Below are 18,293 nucleotides of genomic sequence, written 5' to 3'. Positions count from 1 at the left end.
CGGCCGAGCCTCATGGGAATTGATACTCCACTCAGAAAACTTAGGTCCTAACTTGGCCAAGAAGAACGGAATGTTGTAATGCGCCGGCTTTAAACACATTGGGTCACTTCCGTCGTAGCTCTGAATACCGCTGGACGGGTTCAGGTCAGGTCTTAATTCAACTGGACAGTTGGGTGTGGAGTGTTTATCTCCAGCGAAGTGGAACATGTCAGTTATTTTAGGATATAACATGCTCATTACCTTAAAAAGAGGAACGTTTCCGTTGTAAATCACTATCAAAAATTAGTAGAATTCTACTAGTACACTAATGCAAATGCTGTAATCTGATTGGCTGAGCCATTGAACACTATCAGCTATTAGTGTGCAGTGGTTGGAGGTCGTCTAGGAAATGGCGACGTTTTTCTCTCGATTTCTATGAGGCGATAGTTGATGAGGCCGAAGGCCGAATCAACTATCACCTCATAGAAATCTCGAGCTCATAATCTAATTGTTAATTATAGTTCACCACTAAATTTTCTCTGATTCTTATTGGTTTAAAATGATCATGTGACGCGATAGTGTTCGTCAGCGTAGAGACACTACTATCTGCCCATCGCGCCCGTCCGAGGAAAATACACGGATGGAGGGTACTAGCTTATTAAAAACAAATGAAGGACGCAATATGTCTTTTATTTTTCAAATTTTAAAGTCGGCTTTCACGTCTTTCACCTAAAAAAACTCAAAATAATTCAATGTGATTTTTGAACTGGTGCGCGGACGAAAATTTGGTGGTGAACAATAATGAAAATAATGAGTGTTTATGTCTCGGAACTATCGGTCTGATAGTTGCCCCTTGGAAATTTGATGTTTTTAAGCTAGCATATTTAACCTCGAAGCTTCGCGTCCTGGGCAAATATTTGTTTTAAGAACATCAAATTTTCGCGGGGGAACTATCAGCCGATGGTTCCTCGACAGAAATACTCTACTGTTCGGATAATAACTTATACAGCCTGATCCTCTATTTTTTAAGACACCGATTTTCTAGTTAGACAGCTGATATAAAGAACATGATATATTTACCATTCTGGCCTCCTTGAACCAACTTTGAATAGCCTTCCATCTCGTTGGACAATATTTCTTTGCCGCGTTAATACTGCTGCATAGCTCGTGTGCTTTAGAATCAGATTCGTTCTCAGGAAATGCCTCATCATTGAAGTAGTTATCAGAGGAGTCTAACTTTTTTCTGAATTGTTTGATGGCTTCTGTTTCGTTGGTTTCTCCAGTATCCCCTTTAGCTGCTTCCACGGCCTGAGAAGAAACGAAGACGAAAAATGGTTTTAGTGCCTCTTAGGGTGTTTGGACTCAAAAGGTCCACAGCGGGAGCTTTGCGGTACCTGGAGGCGCAAAAAATTGCAGAGTTGGAGGAGAGGCAGCGCACGTGACAGGAAACGAAACGCGCTGCTCAAAATAAGGTCAGGTTGAGGGCACTAGTGATTGAGTGTAGAGCGATTTTAGGGATTGAGCCAAAAAAAAAATATATGACAGGAGATAATGTATTGCTTTAGAATTGGTACCTCTTAGGGGTGAAAAAAATTTCAAGCCACGCCCACAAAACAGGATCTTGGTACCTTTTAGGGGTTCTTTTTCCCACGAGCAGCCCAGTCCTTTGTATATGGAAATCCCCCGCCAGGGGATGAACCATACTCTTCGTTGACGAGGGTGGTCTACATTGCAACAATAACAACATTGTACCTACCAGCGGGTAAAGCTTATCTAACTGCTCCCTTCCTACGTCTTGTACTTGCTTCGGTGTCATGTCATTTGTCGTGAAATACGGTAATATCATAGCGTACGCCTTTTTCCCATCCAACTTATCGCCGGTAGATAATGTTGTGTTCGTCGGCCAAGAGGCATTTTCTACGCCATCAACCCAAACATGTGCAAGTGGCAGAGAGGCAAACCCGCTTGAAAAATTACTTGGGACACAAAAGCGGTAATGCTCGTGTTCTAGATACCTATCAACATAAGGAAAAGTTAGTTATGCTGAAAAAAGGCCGCTCTCGGTCAGTTTCTTTGGAACAAAATGATATTAAAGCTTCATGTAGGGTAATATTACGGAGATTGCTCTAACATTTGCAGGCATGGAAAGAGAATGGGTAAGTCAAGAATAAATGAAGAGCAATTTGGCGGGAGATATCCGGGAAAAATGGGAGCGCAACTCGGGGGAGAGAACAAGAAAACTGAAAGAATTAAAGTGAGAATTAAAACTGTGAAAAGAGATGCAAATATTGCAAAAATTTAAATCAAATTAAATTAAATTGGCAAAGAAGTCGGATGAAAACCGGCGTAAGAATGACCTCTACAGTTTAGATAATGTAAAAGGGCGAAGAAAATGCAGCCGAAAGATGGTTCCATATAACGCTGCTAATCTCCTCCGCAGCCGTCTTTTGGGATGTCACGCAACGCTCCGCCCAAAGGAATTTGCTTCGGATATGGACAGCCGTTTCTTTGGGAAAACGTTGCGTGACATCCCTAATAACGGCCGAGGAGGAGACTAGAGACTAGTGTCAATGGTCAGTAGTCATGGCAACGGGGTTGCCCAAGATTTTCGCAAAATATCTTAAGAGTCATTTGCGCCAATAGCTACATGAAAATATTAAACACAGTTTGAGAAACGCACTTACTAAGGTCTGACCTTGTCAATAGTGCTAAACAAGGTGTACCTTAGCAGCTGGTTCATTGGTTTTCCCATATATTCCACCAGGTAGTCAGTCATAGATTGCTTCACGGTTTTACCAGTTTGATCTTTCCACTGGTTCTTCATGTCGTCTGTTATGTCAGAATAGTAATCATCATTCAGAGCAACTTTAACGTAGTCCTCGTCCAAAACACCTGGAAATTAGGAATTGTAAATTGTAACTGGATGTAGCTTATTTGCACAGGAAAATATTCTGAACTAAAATTGACTTATTTCTGCCTATTGCAAGGTCTTTCATTGAGTATTTCGCATATCCGCCCTCAAGCTGGAATTTGGGAAGAAGCGGTTATGGGAAGAAGCGGTTATGGGAAGAAGCGAGCCAGGAAGCTGAAAGGAGTAGGAAAACTCAGGAAACAGATAAGTCATTGCTGCACACTGGGTGAGAGGTGAGGGGTAAGGGGTGAGATGGGGGGGGGGGGGGGTTTGGGGGAATGTAAGGCCAATGTTTGCAGGCATGAAAACTGAGATGGGTCGCACCTAGCAACTGTAGTTTACCACGTGACAGACAAGACCTCTGTAAACGTCGTCACATAGACGTCGAAGTTAAATCGTCCTCTGGAAGTGAACACTAAAATTCGTCACATGAGCGCGAAAGAGAGTTTACAAAGAGCTGAAAGCTTATCAGGAGAAACACACCACCGAGGCTTCCAAACGAGCTAAACCAGTTTAAAAAATTGCACAGGTTGCTTAGTGACACATCAGGTGATTGACAAAGTAAATTACAATGACGAAACTGCGCATGTCGGAATGGGAAGGGTATGCGTGTGTAGGCAAATATGCTTATATCACTAGTCAGTTACGCGTCATAAAAGCATCTTGAGAGGTACTTGGATCAGAAGAAGTCAAATGGGCCAGTGCAAACTTCCGTTCCCACCGCTTTTGACCTCCTCATGACCCAAGTATTTGTTCTTGGGACTCCGCGGATCGGATAAAAAGGCTAAAATTGCGCACCTGTCTCGTTCTTTAAAGCGATATTCAGATATTTCCTCTTGAGCGCATCTCGTCCAGAGACACAAGCCTCTTGACTGTAAACCATTCCGTGAAGTTTTCCCATTTTCAAATTTTCCATGTATCTCAGAATTCCCTCCTTGTGGACTTTCATCTTGCTCTCTATCAGTTCAACGTCTTTCAGGTCCTCAGGCTTTAGACTTCCTAGCATTGCTTTCAAATCGCTACCAATGTTGCAGATTGGTTGTTTGCAGTAGAAAGTCGGACCCATCATCCAGTCACCAGCATAAAAGTTCATATCGAAAGGTTGTCCGAATACCGTTTTCAAATAATGCTTCAGCTGTGATATCGCTTTTCGTTCCCGTGGTTTCAGTTTGTTAGAGTCCATTTCGGTTTCGTTCACTTGCTTGAAGAGATCCCAGGCCGCATCTGTGACACTTCTGATGTAGTCAAGAGTTGGATTGTAGGCGCTGTACTTTTCCTTTATGTCCTCGCGTTTTGCATCGGGATCATCCGGTAATTTAAAAGGCAGCTTCTCATAGTAAGCGTTCTTCGCGCGTAAAATGATATCGTCGAGACCGATCCGTTTTGCCTCTTCGGAATACTCACAAAACGATGAAGATACTTGCTCTTCCGTGCTACCATTATTTCCGTTTTCTTCTCCCTTGCAATCCTTCTTTTTGCCAGCAATAGCAATCAGCACTATTCCCACGATCAAAATTATAACTGCAATTATGGCGAAAATGATCAACAGGATCCGAGCTTTGGAGAAGGCGGACTTGTTCCCTTTAAAAGTTGGGCTTCCTTCGTCCATCATTTGACTTTTCTCTTCTGTCATACCTGCAGTATGGGATCAATGACGAGCCTTGTTAGTGGAAGTCTGTATTTTAAAGCAATATAGAAGGACCCCGATTATAGCCGTCGGGATTCCGTCCATTCGCAACACACGTTAGTCACCTAAAATATCTAGAACATGGTTTTCTCAGTCACGTAGCACTGATTATTTAGTGTCAAATATTTTACCACTGAAAGGAAGTACTCAACTAGCTAAGTCAATTAAAGAGGTTCTGAACTGACGAAATTTTTAGACGGATGAAAATTCCTCAAACGATGTAAAGCGACACGGCGCGCCTTTAAATAAGCAAAGAATAAGCTCCTCATTTCAATAAAGAAGCTAAAACTCTCTTTTAATATATTAACCGATAAGAAAAGACATGACTAATTTAGGAAAAACAAAGCAGAAGCTTTAGATAAGTCAGTTAAAAGAGGGGGAACATTAGGGTTTACGATATTGCGGTATTGGACAATTTTCAATGCCGCATTCGATAATGTTACTCTTCAGATACAGTATTATGACAGTTTCCAAACCTGAAGGTTGCATTTTGTTAGCGTTTCTGCTGACGATTTTCAGTAAGAAAAACCTTTGTCATTTTCTCGTACTTGTATGCATGGTGTCTGCTCGTATAGGAAAGAGGTTTATGTTCAAAAAAGTAAAACAAACTTTGCTTTCTCTCCGAGGAAACTGCTAGGCCATGACATTACGGTATTAGCTGAACTATTTTTTTTTTTTGCGATATCGCGGTGTTTATCGATATTTTGCGGCTTTTTGGATGTTGTACCCTCCTCTTTAGCGCTTAACATCTTTTAATTTCTCGACTGACCAGACGCACTTTGATAAGGCAGGTAAAACAGTTTTGTTTAAGTGTGTCAAATCAAGACTGATAAATTTTTTCAACGGTTTACGGTGTGACTTTGTCATAAGTGCACTGGGCAAAGATGAAACGTTCTCAGTTCGAATGATTTTACTAAGACAGTTACAAAACTGTCTCGAACCGTTTCTGGAGCGACTAAATACAACGCGACTTTCTTGAGAAGACAGCGCAGTAGTTTCTAAGGCACTCGATTGTGCGATTGTCTTCGTTTTCTCCTTAGTTTTAGTCTAGCTTGAGAAAACAACTGACACAAAGATACACGCTCGAGTCAGGAACCCATGACCCGAAGCCTCCATATGTATTACACCCTTGAACCAACCCTTTTAACTCTGACTTGATTATATGACTTTTCGAAAACGCGCTTCAAATCGGAGTATTTTGAAAACGCTGGCTTTGCGTTTTAATGTGGACGGAAAATATTTTGAGAACGGAGCTTTTCAAAAACGATAACGTCGCGATAATCACGTAATTTTCTGTCCAAGATTTCCTCAAACACAAATCCAAAATGACCGGTGATTAAATTGCTGCGGCGTGGTTTGGACCGAAAACATTTGATGCGTTTTCAGTGTGAAAACGCCGTTTTCGAATTCTTCCGGCGTAGTGTGGATGTAGCATTCTTTGGGCTCGTCACGCAATCTTCCGAGCCCAAAGAATGTCTCCGCAGGGGGCTAGTGTCGAGCAAACGTCCCCATACGAAGAGCTTTTCAGCATTCTAACCGCGCGTAAAAAATTGGAGCGAGAACAAAAAATCGACAAGGAGGGGATGGTGGGGCGGGAATCGTACCGGAACGCTTGCTACAAAGGCTATAGAGTCCTTAGCCTCGGGCATATGATTACGGAATAAACAATTCATTTTATCTTTGCTATTAAAATACGGCGCCGTTCATAATATTGGTTTATCAGTTTCTGTAATTATTATTGCACTTTTAAAGCATGGGTGAACACAACATAAGTGATATTAGAATTTTTGTAGGACTTCACTATTTCGTCAGTCTATCTTAGAAATACGGTAAATGTACCCAACCGTACCTGGTTTGTACGCTTCGGTGGCATATCAGGCGATTATAATTTGGTCGTATTTCGGCAAGACTTAATCAAGCTAAAATACCCCTGGCGAGACCAATGAAGCCTGATCGGCCACCGAAGCGTACCAAAAAGACAAAATTAGGTATTTTCTTCTCGGGTATTCACTGTACCCAAATACGGCCAAGTGAGCAAGATATCGTAGCCATAACAGGCCAGTGACTTGACATCACAGAATATCAGGTCAGAAACAACGACTCAATTACAAACTCGAAAAACAGGCCCGCAGTGCGTACTTGTGGGCTCATGCATATTTTTATTCCATTGGGTTGGAGATTTTGGTTTTAAAATGTAAGTATCCGCTGGGAATTGAATTGCTACAAGTGAGAAGTTGATCACTGAACAGATAAAGGTGTAGAAATAGATGAATTATGTAACATATTTTTTGGGGGTTTCTGGTATCAACATAGACAAGTTGTTACAACTTTTAAGTCGGACATTTATCAGAATACTATTTACTTGATTGAATTTATAGGGTATGCAGAATTGACTGATTTTCGTGAAATTTTGCCAAAACATTCCAGGGATAATGACAAACGAAAGTATGTCGGGAAATTTTGATATTGAACATGTTTTTCCCGTGGCGTCCCGTTTACGCAACACATCTCGCGTATTTTTAGCTACAACTTAAGATGCGAATATCTAGACAACCAATCAGAATATCGAAAAAGCCTGACACACTTTAGTTGATTGATGCCTTGTGAATGAGACTGTGCAGCTATTTTGCTCGTGTTGCAGCATCCGATAACCGATAAATTCAGTAGAAGAACCCTCGTTCATTTCACGCCTTACTGGCTACTGAAGTTCCCAGAATAAAACCATGCATTAAGACTCTCTCTCTGTCGACCGAAATGCTTTCAGAGAGTTTGTTTTTGTTTTGATTCTGTCGCTGAAGAAAGCGCCAGAAAAATCGAAAGGATTTTGGGCTTAACGGCCTCAAATTTAATTTACTGGTAAAAAACAGATTTAATGTTTTTGCTTTTGATGCAGAACAGAACTGTCGTATTTTGAAATTCTGTGACAAATGTCAGGTGGCCTGCGTTGCAAGCGTTCCCGCACGAAGAGCTTTCCTGCATTCTGGCCGCGCGTAAATTAGAGCAAGAGCAAAAAAATCGACGAAGCAGTGGGTAGTAAGGCGAGAGAGAGAACACTTGCCCGCAAACCGCTCGATTTTGAAAAACCCCAGGACGGCTCAAACACTAAAATAGTCCCAAGTGTTCGGAAATAAAGGAAAGAAATGTTATAGAGTGTGTTCATTGTCACCCTATAAAAAATAAAATCAAAAACCATACAGCAGATAAAGTCAAGAAATTGTGATATTATAAAAGATAAATAAAGAGGACAGTTCCCCAGGGTTAAGGTGTGTGTGTTGTCCCAAAGTTGAGCTATTCGTCGAAATGTTCGGCGCAAATTTACAGAGCCCATTATGGAGCCGCCATGTTACATGTTGGTGTCCCGGAAAATAGTGTCAACATCTGGAGATTACTTTGGTTATCTGGGACACTGATTATCTGCACTGAACAAATAAACATTTAAATAAGCACTTTTCCAAATACGACAACGTCTTAAATGGCTTAAAATCACGAGATAAATACATATTTTTCGACAAACGCGATTGTAGCTTTATGTCACGCACCGCCATAACTTCGAAATTCAAAATGCGCTAGTTTCCAAACGAAGGGCGCTATTAAGCTGGAAAGTTGTAAACAGATATAACTTTAGTACCTCTTATGCTTGACGAGGATAAAAACTTTGGTGGCTCTTTAGTTTTGGATTTAAGAATTTGATGACGTCCCGTGAAAACGCTCTTTGCTTACCTCAATCTTGTACCCACGCCCGGGGCTAACCTCTTGAAATACGTCAAATGGGGGTAAGGGTTAGTGCACCAAAAGGTGGACTGTTTTGCCAACTAAGTGTAAATCTCAACAGCTTGAAATCAAATCTGCTAGCTAACTACACCCACCAAGCTATCAGTAGCAAACTGAAATGGCGCAACACAGGGAAATACTTCAAGACATCTTTTTTCATGCTAATCAATGATTGTTTTCTAAACTCCTGTTGGTTCCATTCGAATGAAAATTCCGGTACTTAAAATTCCGGTTAGCTTGCGTGCAGATGTGAACATACAAGGGATTATTCTTTTGCGTCGTCTCATTTTATTGTGTAAAACAGCACCTCGCTTTTGTGATTTGCAATGGATTGTACCTCCCGGGTGTACACTCACCTATGCGATGCTAGTTGTTTAAGTTGTTGCAAATGGCACATCGTTGCAAGGTCAAAGGTTCCACAGGGCGTATTTTCAAGATTGTATAGTGACGTGTTGATTATTTGTTACGATAAGTGAAACTGTGTCATCAGCGCGCGAGGGGAGGTTTTTTAACGATTTTTCCCGAAGTTGGGATCAAACTTCCCACTCTTGCGCAAATGAGATACAGCGACAGCAAATTAAACTTTTGTGGATAATTCAAATTCTTTGTGTTGTTACGCTTCATAGAGTTTGTTTTGTATCCATGAGGTAACAATCAGGCACCTTCTTGAGGGGGTGAATAGGGTATGCAAATCCGCCGATCCGTGCCTTTTTTTTCTCCAAATCTGTCGATGCGCCAATATTTTTGTTCAAATCGGAAACCACAACCACATCCGGAAACAGAAGTGTAAAAGTTCAAAGATAAACTGGTAAACGTGAATGCCATTGTTAATTTTGCACAAACAGTAAAGAAGGCAACATACTTGATGACTATAACACAGTACGATTCCAGTAACAGTTTAAATGAGCTTTGTTGGAAAAAAGAAATAATTTGGATGAAATCATTGACATACCGACAAAGGCTGAAGAAAGATCTATGATCCAAATTTCGTTTTGGACCCAAGATCCGAGCATCAAGACCGATCAAGACCGGCAGAATCCGGAATTCGCACCAAAATTCACAGCTGATCCACGATCCACTTTGTTTTCAAAATCCGCGAATCCGCTCGTCTTACCGCAAAAATCCACAATCCACGCGCTTTTTAAGGCCAAATCCGTCGATCCGAAAACCTATTCAGCCCCCTCCTTCTTTGATACAGATATTTCATTTTTTGGATCGAAAAATGTGGTTTAAACATTAAACGATAAACCGGTAACTGAAGACCGGTGTCCAATTCGTTTTCATGTGTTATATTTCTCTTTAAGGTTATGTTATGCTTGACATCTTCTATTCTACCGGTTTATAAGTTATCATAAAACACCGAAAGTAACGATACCCCAAGGGCATCGTTGAAAAATTGTGACCGCTAGTGTGCCCTTCCCTATCTCGATAACGATAATCAAGGCACTTCACAACAAAGGAAGGTATCGCTTAATTATGCCACGAAGCACTGAAATGTCAATAGGCGATTTGCTTCTACCAGGATCCTTCACTTTTTCTGTTTCTTATGTTAATCAGGGCAATTATTTCAACCCCACTGGGTATTTAAAATAACAGGGAAAACGAATGGAATTCTGTTATTTGTAGTCAAATGACGACAACGGGCAAATCTGCTAGCAAACCTGAGTGGAACTAAACAGCAAGCAAACCGCGGAGACGTGTTAATTAACCATTTTAGTGGGCTGACCTGGTCTCGCTCATTGTTACTTTTATATAAAATGTCCCGAAATGTCTAACCTGGATCCGCCACTAGTAAGGTTTTCCCGAGTCTTAATTCGAGTCCTGGCTAGAATCCTGACTTGGTATTTAGGTATATTCTTTTTAAATAGGAGTGTATTAAAAGAATCTTTTCTTTCAATTAAAATTGAAAACTCGGCCAGCGTACTGAGATATGGATAGAGCAGACTACAGTGAAACCTGTATTAAGCGGACCCCATATTAAGCGGACACCCTCCCTATTAAGCAGACAGCAGCTTGAGGAGTCCCTAATTTTTTTAAACACATTTACTGTAAAATAAACCTGCATTCAGCGGACACCTCTGTTAAGCGGACGCAGACACCAATGTTAAGCCATTTTGTTGCACCTGCAACAAGCGGGCACTTTAAGGGCATTTTACCTCTAAAAGATCAGCTGAGACCGCTTTAACATTGTTCAGCGATGTCGTTTTAAGACTGACTGGACATTGTGCTATGAGCAGTCTCTGATCACACACTGTTACACGGTGTTGCAAAAGGGTTAATAATTAACTGCTATTGCACAACATATTAGAACCTGTTTTGAGGATTTTTACGAGTTCCGTCAGATATTTCGTAAAAGAAGCGAGCCTCAAGGATTTCGAAAGTAACAAGAGTCGTTTGTTTCGTTACGTCTGGTTTGGTTTCGCTCCGCAAAATATTGATATATTGTAAGAAAATTACCAAGGGACAAAAGCGATCAAGTCGATAAAACCCTGTGTAAACTCATGTATTAGACAGAGTATATAATCACTGTCCAGTGCAGGGAAAATTTCAAATCACTTAGCCCCGGGTCGCACTAGATCCAATTTTGTTTCTATAAGTAATAAATCTGTCAACAAGTGGGTGTCTGGAAACCCGAATAGCGAATAGCGAATAGTACGAAACAGTCGCGAATAGTGGCAAATAGAGGTGGGAGTTGTGACGAATGACAGAAATTTGGTACCTAATACCTCGCATTCAACCTTGCCAGCAACGTTCCCGCTAAAAAAGTATAGACGCTTATCAGGACAAATTAAAAGGTGTTTCTAAACGTAATTTCTTCTGTTTTCACCGCTGCAAAAGCGTAAATACGTCTTTATTATGTTATCTTTGTGCTCTCTGTTTTTGTTTTTTTAATGTAGGCGATGGACGGCCCTAGCCTGAGTCCGGAGAAGGAAAGGTAATGAATTCACTGAAATTCTGTTGCTTATTTGAATAATTAAATAACTGACGCAAGATATAGCTTAGATGTTGTTTTTATAACCGGTTACAAGAGCAGCTCGTTTGTGTCTTTTTAGTTGATAAACTAATTACAGAACCGTGACTCGCATCACATTTGTATTTTATTGTTTCTTTTATTGTTTTTTTTGTTTTTGTTTTTGTTTTTGTTTTTTTTCACAGAACGTGCTTGGTCCAAATCTATCAGCGTCCGCAGATAAACCCTATTGCTCCACGTGATCAATTTCAACGAATCCAGATTAGTGCTGAACTAAAGCGTTGACTATTGACGACTATTCGTCACTATTCGCGACTGTTCGCACTATTCGTACTGTTCGCTATTCGCTATTTGCGACTATTCGCTATTCGCTATTCGGGTTGTCCAGACACTTGCCGTCAACTGAGGTAGTGTAAAATAAGTGCGACCCCTAGTTACAAAAACTTGCCAAATTTTTGTCGATTGCCAAAATTTCGCCAATCTTCAAAGAAGCCGAAGTGCTACCTTGGAGGGTCCCAAATTTAGGCAAAGTAAACAATTTTGTTTTTTAACCATTAAACTGTCATATTTTTTAAAACATGTCTGGATAAAATTACGCGCTGAATTACGGCGAGAAAAGAACTTTGGTCGGCTAGTCCAGTTTGGCACATGCGATGGCGGGACAAAATAATTCTTAACCCGGTCCATCTGACGCTTTTTACAGTTATTTCAATGGAAACGAGAAATATTCAAATTCTTATGACTCGTACCTGTCGTACCTTGGATCTGGTTACTAACAGCAACTTGAAGAGACGGCGAAACAATCTTCTTCGTTCTCAGGTGGCGCAAGCAACAACACAAACGCAAGCCGAGCAAAAACTGCTCGTCCAATTATGGGCCGAAAACCACGAGTTGCTGGAGAGCGGAGAGTCAAGAACATGCAGCGTAGAGAAAAGTTTTAGTTTCAAACTCTCGCATAAAACCTAATGAAATACTAAAATATGAGAAATACTCCCAATATAGATCTTGCGACGTATATTTCAGCCAGTAACGTTTTGGTTCAAACAAGTTGGTCTGATGCGACCACTGCCAAAATTTCGAACTTCCCAAATTTTTGCCAAGTTTTTTCCTCGCCAAAATCGGAAATATCTGAATTTGTTCTAGTGGGACAAGGCCCTAATGTTAATCTGAGGTGCTTCAAATTTTCTTTGCTACTCGACTTACTTAGTATATTTTGGGGTCTTATTACCTCAATCGTCACGGTCCACGTTCTCAGGCGAAGTTCAAGTGCTCCAACTAAGCGAAAACGATGTTCCAAAACTATCTTGGATGTCTCAAAATTCTGTTAACCAACTACGTTCGCCTCGCAGTAATTGCCCAAGCTTAGTACGTGAGCGTAAAAATGAGCTCAATAACACATTACGAAATAGCGAAAATAGTCGTAATATAAAACTAGTGACTCACGTGCATGAGCTCCACCCCCCCCCCCCCCCCCTGGGTGGGGAAAGGTACTCCCTTATGTGGGTAGTATCAGGAGCCATAATCGGGGACGGAGACCGTAAGCGCGCGCCATTTCAAGTATTGGGGTTGTCCCCATGATATGGGACAATAATTCTATTTTTAGAACAAATTGCGCCATCACCTGCGGCACACGCGCGTACATGCTGCGAGGATTTTTGCGGATGTCGCGCGGGGGAAATGGCGTCCGAAATTCCCGAAATGTTTCATGTTTTTGCCCCACAACTTAACGCGTTTACGTCTGTTGGAATTTTGCTTAAGTATTTTCGTCGTAAGCTGCTCCAGTTTGAGTGAAGTAAGACAGTGTCGAACTTAGGTATGTTCCGCTGTAAGCTTATATATATCGCTGACCAAGTTGCGTTCCGACTGATGCTTCTTTTACATGAGCTGTACATTACTCCACTTTAAATTTCACATATGTTGAAGATTAACAGCTTTTCCATTACACAGCAAAAAACTAGCTGGATATATTTAGATATAGCAGAGCTTCAGGACTTCATAGTTTCCTAGCTCCTCTTGCCACACGCTTGCGAGGAATTTGTCAGTCTATCGCGACCGAAAAGTAAAACAAAATAATTGCTAGTTTAAGTTTCGCTCGAATTGTAAGCAACGCTTGATGTTTCATCAAGGCTTAATAACTTTACGTCCGTAGATACTGCTCAGTTTTATTCGTGTAAAAATCCAGTAAATTCTCTGTTGTCGATGAGTGAGAGCGCCCGCCAATGCATGTTTTGTACAGTCAGTAAACATGACAAATTGTACTTCCGCCGTACTTTCGTGTGAAAGCGTACATCAAACTCAAACGATAGCTCTATAGTTTTTAAATATGTTTAAGATTGATAAATGTTTGAGAACATATTAAAAGCTAAACTGAAAATATGTGAATAAAGCAGAAACAATCAGCAAAGTTACGATGACGCTTTCTTTAATCAACTTGGAATAACGATTTCGATTTAGATGATCGAGTTATCAAAACTCCTTGTCTATTTTCATTTTCGCAGTGTAAAACTTCACTATGCTTATGTTGACGAAACACACATGATGTTAGTAGCCTTTTTTGCATTCGTGAAATTTGTTGCAGCATCTCAGCACAAAAGATAACGAAAGAAATCTTTGTCAAGATTTGTTGACAATTGAAAACACCGACTCGGACTTGAAAGTGCACGAGCTGCATGCACTATGCAAATGAGCTAATTGTACACGTCAGACTTTCCTTTCAAAAACTTTTGCAAACTCACCAAACAAGCAGAGACAATAAGAAACCATCAAAACAGGTTTTGGTTATGATTAACCATTGTCTGAGAAACTCACAAATTAACTCGATACCAGAGTAGAGAGTTTTCTTGCTATATTCTTAAGCATACGCGTAAGCTTACAACTAGCGTGAGCAGATCTTATTATTCATTCCCAGCGCGAGATTGAAGTCTTGTTTTCGACCCTGAAAAACCCACCTTTTCAGTTAGCTCAGAGCATAAAACTACATATAAGCGCCCTGGTTCGTATTCCCTGCCATCGCTGTGAAAAATACGCAAGAGAATCTCTCAACTCTCACCATTTGATCACGCAACGTGACAACATCCACGCGAGAGCCCCTGACATGTGCGTGAATCCGCGCGGATATATGACGTCAGGATGGCGCAATTTGTTCTAAAAATAGAAAAATTGTCCCATATCGTAGGTGCGCGCGAATCCCGAGACTTGCGGTCTCCGTCCCCGATTATGGCTCCTGGTAGTATAGGTATGTGCGGACCCAAAGGGTATGGTTTTTCAGCCGTTTTGGTCATAAATAGAGTATCGATTTTGGCCATATTGGTTTTAATAGGATATGGTTTTTGTACTTTAGTCTTGAACTGGGTATGTTGCTAAGAAGAAGCTCCTTTACATCAATATCGAGGAGGCCATAAACAAAAGCCTTTCAAAAATTATGTTTAGGGCAACTGTGTCAGCCGCAACGGTCATAAATAAGATATCCAACTTTTGGTCCGGTCTTAAATAGGGTAAGGAAAATCGCAGATTTTGGTCATAAATAGGGTGAGGGTTTTGGGAAGCGGGCCACACACCCCCACCAAATTTTTCTTGGAGTACCACCGGAGCTCCGGCGGACGAAACTGAAAATCTGAATATATTTGCTGCTTTAATTTACAGCTGAACTTGTAGCTACCACTTTGATACGGCCCGTAAGGTTCAAAGATCAGTTAAGGAGACTGGCAATTTTCAATGACTGAGAACGCACCGAGATTAATTCGTCTGTTATCTTTATTGTTTTTTGCCAGGTTGTTTGGGTTGAGTTTGACCTAAGACCTCGATATCGGCTCGTCTATACTGTTAGTTCAATCCGAATTTGGGCAATCGAACAATATCCAACCCAAACATTTATGTCAGAGTTCAATTGCGCTCAGTTTCTGAACCCAATCGAACACAGTGGAACTTCATCGAGCGTTGTAAACTGACCGCTAGAAATAGACAAACTTTTCTCTCCTAACATGCAAGGCCAACAAAGAATTAGTGAAACGAACAATTAAAATAATAATAAAACACGGAGGATTAGAGGCTGAGTGACAAGGGGACCTTGTTACTGGATTTAGCCCGGATTAAGCTTGCATTACGTAAGGGTAATATGTCATAACGAGGTACTATGTACATGTTCTCACGCAGAAATGCATATATCTTATTGGATGTTTTGGTGTTTAGTATCGCTGTATATTTTTACGAGTTGCGTCGTATTTTGACGAGCACGTAGGGCTCGTCAAAATACAAACAACGAGTAAAAATATACAGCGATACTACACACCAAAACATCTAATGAGAGATTTATTATCCAACTGCTGTAATCAATAAATTTATCAATGAAGAGAGGGAGAGTGTGACAGTTTTGCGTCCGCGCGCCGACCCGTACGGCAAACAGGTTTTCTACTGTACAAATAACTGTACAATATCGCTGTACATTTGGACTGTTATTTGGACGGTATCCGCTGTAGTTGGACAATAACTTGCAATAGTTCGTAAGACACGTAGAAAAAGGAAACCTTCAGCAAAACACGCACTTTTTCGCACATAGGATAACCCCTATTTTTAATCAAATGTATTCCAACTTCAACCACCGACCATCATTTGTAAGAGTTCGATTGTCTAACCCAATCGAACCTAATAGTCCGATTAAATTCGACTAAGTTCGATTAAGCTCGATCAGTAGTCTGAATTTCAGCCGTCTCTTCTCCCTTACCCACGAGTGGGTACGCGTACTAGTTCGATAATTGGTTCGAGTGGCTACGTCGGGAATTAAAAACTAACACAGCTACAGCTGGTCAAAACTGAAATGGTCAAATAAGAAATGACGCATTTTATCATAGCTAAGATATGGATCTACTAGCCTCACTGATTGTTGACAACTGGTCTAAATATTTTAACTGATATAAGTCGCTAAAAAATTTAACAAGATTCCAGTACTCTCATCCGGATTGTAAGGTGCACAGTTTAGCACTAATAAGCTCCGATCGATCTTACGTTTACAACACTACCAGTATACAGGCGCGGAGCCTTCTATATTGCGTTGGTCTCAGTCAGTCAGCTTTTTTTCAGCTTTCAAGAGCTGGCCCGGCCCGTCACTGTGTTGTGTTGTTGGACAAGACAGTGTGTTCTACATGATCTTTCTACGATTATTAACATCGGCCATCCCGGAAACTTGATACATTTTTTCAATCAGTTCAACCAACGCGTTTATCTAAGATGGTTAATTTGAGATAGGGGCATTTATACTGATACATTAAAAAACATTGGGATAAAGGACAAAACTGACTTACAAGGCTGGCGGTTTTCCAGAATGCACGGGTGAAGAATTAGCTCAGTTTTCAAAACTTGAGACTACCTCAGCAAGTGTGATCAGTGCTTTGTAGCAAGGTGAAGTTCGTCACGAAAGATTGTATGACGAGGAATAATTGGATCAAATTACTGTACAAGACAAAAAAAGTCTTAATTGACCACCTCCCCCTTTTCCAGTGGGGCTTTCCAGGACCAATGTAGCCTGCAGTGCAGGCGTCTTATTGGGGCGAGTTAGCGTTACAACCTTGCGACCGCCTTTTTAGACCGCCATGTTAGACCACCATGTTAGACGGTGGGGGATGGGGGAGGGGAAAAATGAGAAGACGCCTGCCCGAAAAGGCCGTTAAAATGCGAAACACCTCCTGATTAGTTGCGCTTCACTGCATTTCCGGAAATGAGCGGGTAACCAATCAAAATGAGGTTTTCTCGACACCGGAAGTCTCACAAGGGTACACACCAAGAGAAGTTTTTGCCAAGCCGCAGGATGTCTTGCATTCTCACAGAGGTACGTGTTGCGCTAGCAACTTCAGACGTACAGGGTATTTTAGAAATACCGGCAACTGATGAGATCCACATGGAGGATCGAAACCACTAAGCCTAACAATGGCATGTAAAACACGCAAAACAGTCAACAGGAGCTTGCGCGTAAACAGCTACATTTGAATCATGTGGTGCCAGAACAACCAAAGGAGAAATAAACCTATACATCCAGCAAGAGAAACATAAGCTCGATCAGATAGCTGTAAGAAACATAAGAATGTCTCTAGACAAACGTATAGCTTTCTCAAAGTAAAGCTACGGCGTCTCCGAAGGAAATCGTACGAGAACAAATATGATATCCGTGATAAGGATCTACCTACTGTGCTTGCAAACAGTTCTAATCACAGCCGGGCCCGGCGTCACAATATAGAATGCAAGTAAGCAACATGTTCACGGTAAATTTCATATTTTGTCCCTCAAAAGCAAATTCATGGAGACTTAAAAGCATACCTTGCAATAGAAATGAGCCTGAACAATGCATAAACACATGGCAAATTACAGCGGTGTCAAACTCAACGAGTCGACATGCAGATAACAGCGCAAACCATGCAGACCTATGACCTATAAATATTTGCCATAGCACGATCTAACGGCTCAACTCCGCTTAAAATTCCTCCTTATTACATAACATGAAGTGCCCTTCATGAACACGAGTGAAGCGACAAGAAAGGTCGAGTGACCGAACAGAGAACGGCAAATGTACAAATGTCACGAACCGTAGAAGTCGTGTAGGCTAGTCAACCCCATTTTACGTAAATATTAAGCTTTTCCCAAAGCCAGTGGGTAGCACTGCCAACAGATCTTTTCCGGATACCCGTGTGGAAATTGCGTCTTTTTGCTCCGTTCGTAATTCGCGAGACATTCCAAGTTCACATAAACGCTTGAGAGATTCCTCGAGAGCGGAATCGAAACTAACAACATCACTTTCGACAGAGTTCGCTATGTTTCTTACCCGCACGAACGAAACGAAACTGACTGACAGACAATTGACAGGTAGGGTCAAGCCGCACCAATCAGAAACTCCGTTCGTGGGCGAACAGAGTTTCCTAAAAGAACAATGACCTCAGGCAGGCGAGATTTTCTTCGTTCCACTCCCTCCTCTATCCTTCCTCTTGCCT

The 18,293-nt window shown here is 41.2% G+C and overlaps 2 protein-coding genes across 8 annotated transcripts in view; both read right to left on the bottom strand.

Moving 5' to 3' along the window:
* Positions 1-17,201, bottom strand: part of LOC145463258 (uncharacterized) — a 22,640-nt gene extending 5,439 nt beyond the window's left edge. Inside the window, exons 1-7 of one of the 7 annotated variants that reach the window (XM_081447027.1) lie at positions 12,548-12,765; positions 12,069-12,213; positions 3,689-4,525; positions 2,703-2,871; positions 1,736-1,994; positions 1,060-1,287; positions 1-240 (exon numbers count right to left, since the gene is read on the bottom strand). The exon at positions 1-240 is cut by the window's left edge and continues 15 nt beyond it. In XM_081447027.1, the coding sequence (XP_081303153.1) occupies positions 1-240; positions 1,060-1,287; positions 1,736-1,994; positions 2,703-2,871; positions 3,689-4,523 (1,731 nt within the window). In that variant the 5' untranslated portion in view covers positions 4,524-4,525; positions 12,069-12,213; positions 12,548-12,765. Of the gene's footprint in view, positions 241-1,059; positions 1,288-1,735; positions 1,995-2,702; positions 2,872-3,688; positions 4,526-4,642; positions 4,810-8,297; positions 8,443-12,068; positions 12,766-16,616 lie in introns of those variants that run through there. The other 6 variants (XM_081447019.1, XM_081446997.1, XM_081447004.1 and 3 more) reach the window with 6 other exon arrangements.
* Positions 1-18,293, bottom strand: part of LOC145463503 (uncharacterized) — a 76,066-nt gene that overhangs the window by 30,698 nt on the left and 27,075 nt on the right. The window lies entirely within an intron of this gene.

Source organism: Orbicella franksi, chromosome 1 (genome assembly GCF_964199315.1).
Source record: "Orbicella franksi chromosome 1, jaOrbFran1.1, whole genome shotgun sequence".
In the NCBI taxonomy this organism is placed as follows: Eukaryota; Metazoa; Cnidaria; class Anthozoa; order Scleractinia; family Merulinidae; genus Orbicella; species Orbicella franksi.
This window is presented reverse-complemented; position numbering and strand designations above follow the sequence as displayed.